The sequence below is a fragment of the Anabas testudineus genome, chromosome 2 (assembly GCF_900324465.2).
Source record: "Anabas testudineus chromosome 2, fAnaTes1.2, whole genome shotgun sequence".
Lineage (NCBI taxonomy): Eukaryota > Metazoa > Chordata > Actinopteri > Anabantiformes > Anabantidae > Anabas > Anabas testudineus.
In genome coordinates, this window is record NC_046611.1 from 24,864,487 (window position 1) to 24,866,963 (window position 2,477).

At 41.4% G+C, this 2,477-nt stretch overlaps 1 protein-coding gene across 1 annotated transcript; it reads right to left on the minus strand.

Moving 5' to 3' along the window:
- Nucleotides 1-991: 991 nt before the first annotated feature.
- Nucleotides 992-2,034, minus strand: LOC113164452 (transcription factor 21). The gene is made up of 2 exons (XM_026363760.1): nt 1,504-2,034; nt 992-1,277 (listed from the first exon to the last, which is right to left on the minus strand). Exons 1-2 carry the CDS (start codon nt 1,924-1,926, stop codon nt 1,197-1,199), a joined length of 504 nt encoding a protein of 167 aa, XP_026219545.1. The 5' UTR covers nt 1,927-2,034; the 3' UTR covers nt 992-1,196.
- Nucleotides 2,035-2,477: the final 443 nt, after the last annotated feature.

Below are 2,477 nucleotides of genomic sequence, written 5' to 3' on the forward strand. Positions count from 1 at the left end.
AGATCATCGTCTACGTTTCACTGGGAGGCAACTACTGTGCATTTTTGCCGTCTGTGAGGATAAGCGAGTGTGATAAGTGGGATAATCTGTCTTACAGAAGAACTTCAGCTTCTCCCTGAACCTTTGACCAGTATTTTCACTATGGGAAACTGCATTTCTGTCCTCATCTCCAGTCACATGCTGGTTGTGATGTCGTGGTACAACTCTACAGTAAATGTTTTAATAGAGGATTATGATATATTTCAGCATACAAACATTTGTTTGTGTCACCAGCTTGCTTATTTTATAACTTTCTTTTATAAGTTTGTATTTACGTTGGCCACAATTATTGTCCACTGAGTTAATTTTATGAGCAAAGAACAATGAATAGAAGTTGTTTATGTACAGGACACACCATAACAGTAAATTCATTTAAATAAAATACTGATCTGTTTCCAGGTCTTTTTTAAAATGCACACATGGAGTTGGGTTACATGCACGAATGACACACATTAGATGTTTTCATTAGCGAATCACAGCATACTGTATGAATACTGCAGGTACAGGATAAAAGCTGCATTGCTTAGAAAACCATCAAAGTTTATAGAGCAGTAATGTCACAGGACAACCTGTGTTCTGTGAGTCTCAAAAGCCTGATTTATAGATGGCGTAAACACACAACGGCATGTTACTAAATCAGTGGAATACAGACTTCTGTCTGAAATGCAAACATTTTAAAGTGCCAATAAATACTGGTGTATAATGGAGTAATCCCGCTGCACATGTGGAGCTTGATCAAGTTAGAGCTGCACTCTAATACCTGTCAGAAGTAGGCTGCCTTATTATATACAGATAAGAATATCAAAACAGACAGCTGAAATGCTTGACACACAGGGTGAGTGAGGAAGTAAGGTGTTGTGATCAACCATAATGTTTAATTATAAACTTTTCAGTGATAAAAAAATAAAGTATTGATAAAATCCAGAGGTTTAAATTCAAATGTAAAGGAAGACAAGAGGTTACTCAGTGTAAACATGCCATAATACTGATTTCAGCAAACACGCAAACAACAAAATATAGTTTTGAGATCAAAGTCATTGTCTAGACATGATGTCACATGCAGACACATGTTCGGAGGTGAGTTTCTGTTTCAGCTCTTTTCATTGTCTTCAGGTTCCAGTCGAAACAGAGGAGCTGGGCCATGAAGAAAGGTGTCGCTATGCTGTGGCTCCACAAAGTCTTACAGTGGACGAGATGTCTTGATCATCTGAGCGTCCTGCCATCATAAAGGGCCAAGTCTGTTGAAGCAGAAGACAGAGCTGTTATCACTACAGAGACACATCATAAACACATGTTTCCAGAATACAGCCTCACTTACACTATGACCTTAAAGAGAAAAAACTAAACTCATTTGACTTCACATAGTTTTATGTATTTTTGTATGGTGCATTTACTTACTTAAGTAAAACAAGTAAAACAAAATAAACTAACAAAATAAACTAAATACACCATCTGTCTTCATACCAGACTGACTGGATGAGCAAAGCTGTTCTCAAATCGGTCGTCCTGCAGAAGCTGTCTGAGGTGAGATATGTAGCTGGAGGCGAGTCGCAGCGTGTCCAGTTTGGACAGTTTGGTGTCCGCAGGTACCCAGGGCAGGCTGGTTTTTAGTCTTGAGAAAGCTTTGCTCAGCACTCTCATCCGAGCCCTCTCCCTTGCGTTGGCCGCGTTTCTCTGCGTCTGCCGCGCGTCCTTCTGCTGCGCCTTGGAGAGTCTGCGCCCCTGCACGATCCTCCCATCCACGCCTTCGTCCTCCATCTCCTCATCTGAATACCGGTTGGGATTGTAGCAGGTCATTTTACGCGCTGTTCTTTCCAAGCGGTCTGCAGTCCGTCTGTGATATGTCTCATAGTCCTCACTGTCGCTTGCTGCAGAGCTAGTGGACATGGCTGCTCCACCTGCGCCTTGGAGGCACACAGGACAGGCCGCTATTAGACGTTTTAAACTGCTATGCTTGGTAAACCGACAGCTTATTTCACCTTGAAGCCCTTAAAATAAAACACCATCTGAATGAGATCAGCTCCGAAAATGCCAGCTGTCTCTAACACTGCACCGTGCCCCCTTGCTTAGCTTTCCCTCTCATTTAAGTGTTCTGTACATGTGTACATTTTTTTTACATTTCTCCTCCCCCTTTTTCCTCCAAGTCACTATGACCTCAGGAAGGCCACAACTCTGCCTCCATGTGTAAACTGTTGAACGCTTTAGTTGCTCATGTGCAACTAGATAATTACATTAATCCCTGGAAAGGACTGGATTATCATTGGCATATCTACTGGGAGATGTAATGAAATTGCACAATAACTCCTGATTAGACCAAGTACATCATCTTTCTAATATGTTCCAGGAGGACATAACTCTAAATCTTACTGCAACATTAACAAATGCACACATATAGTGAACATTTCCCAGGTTTGTCCACAGCACCACAGATGTGTTTC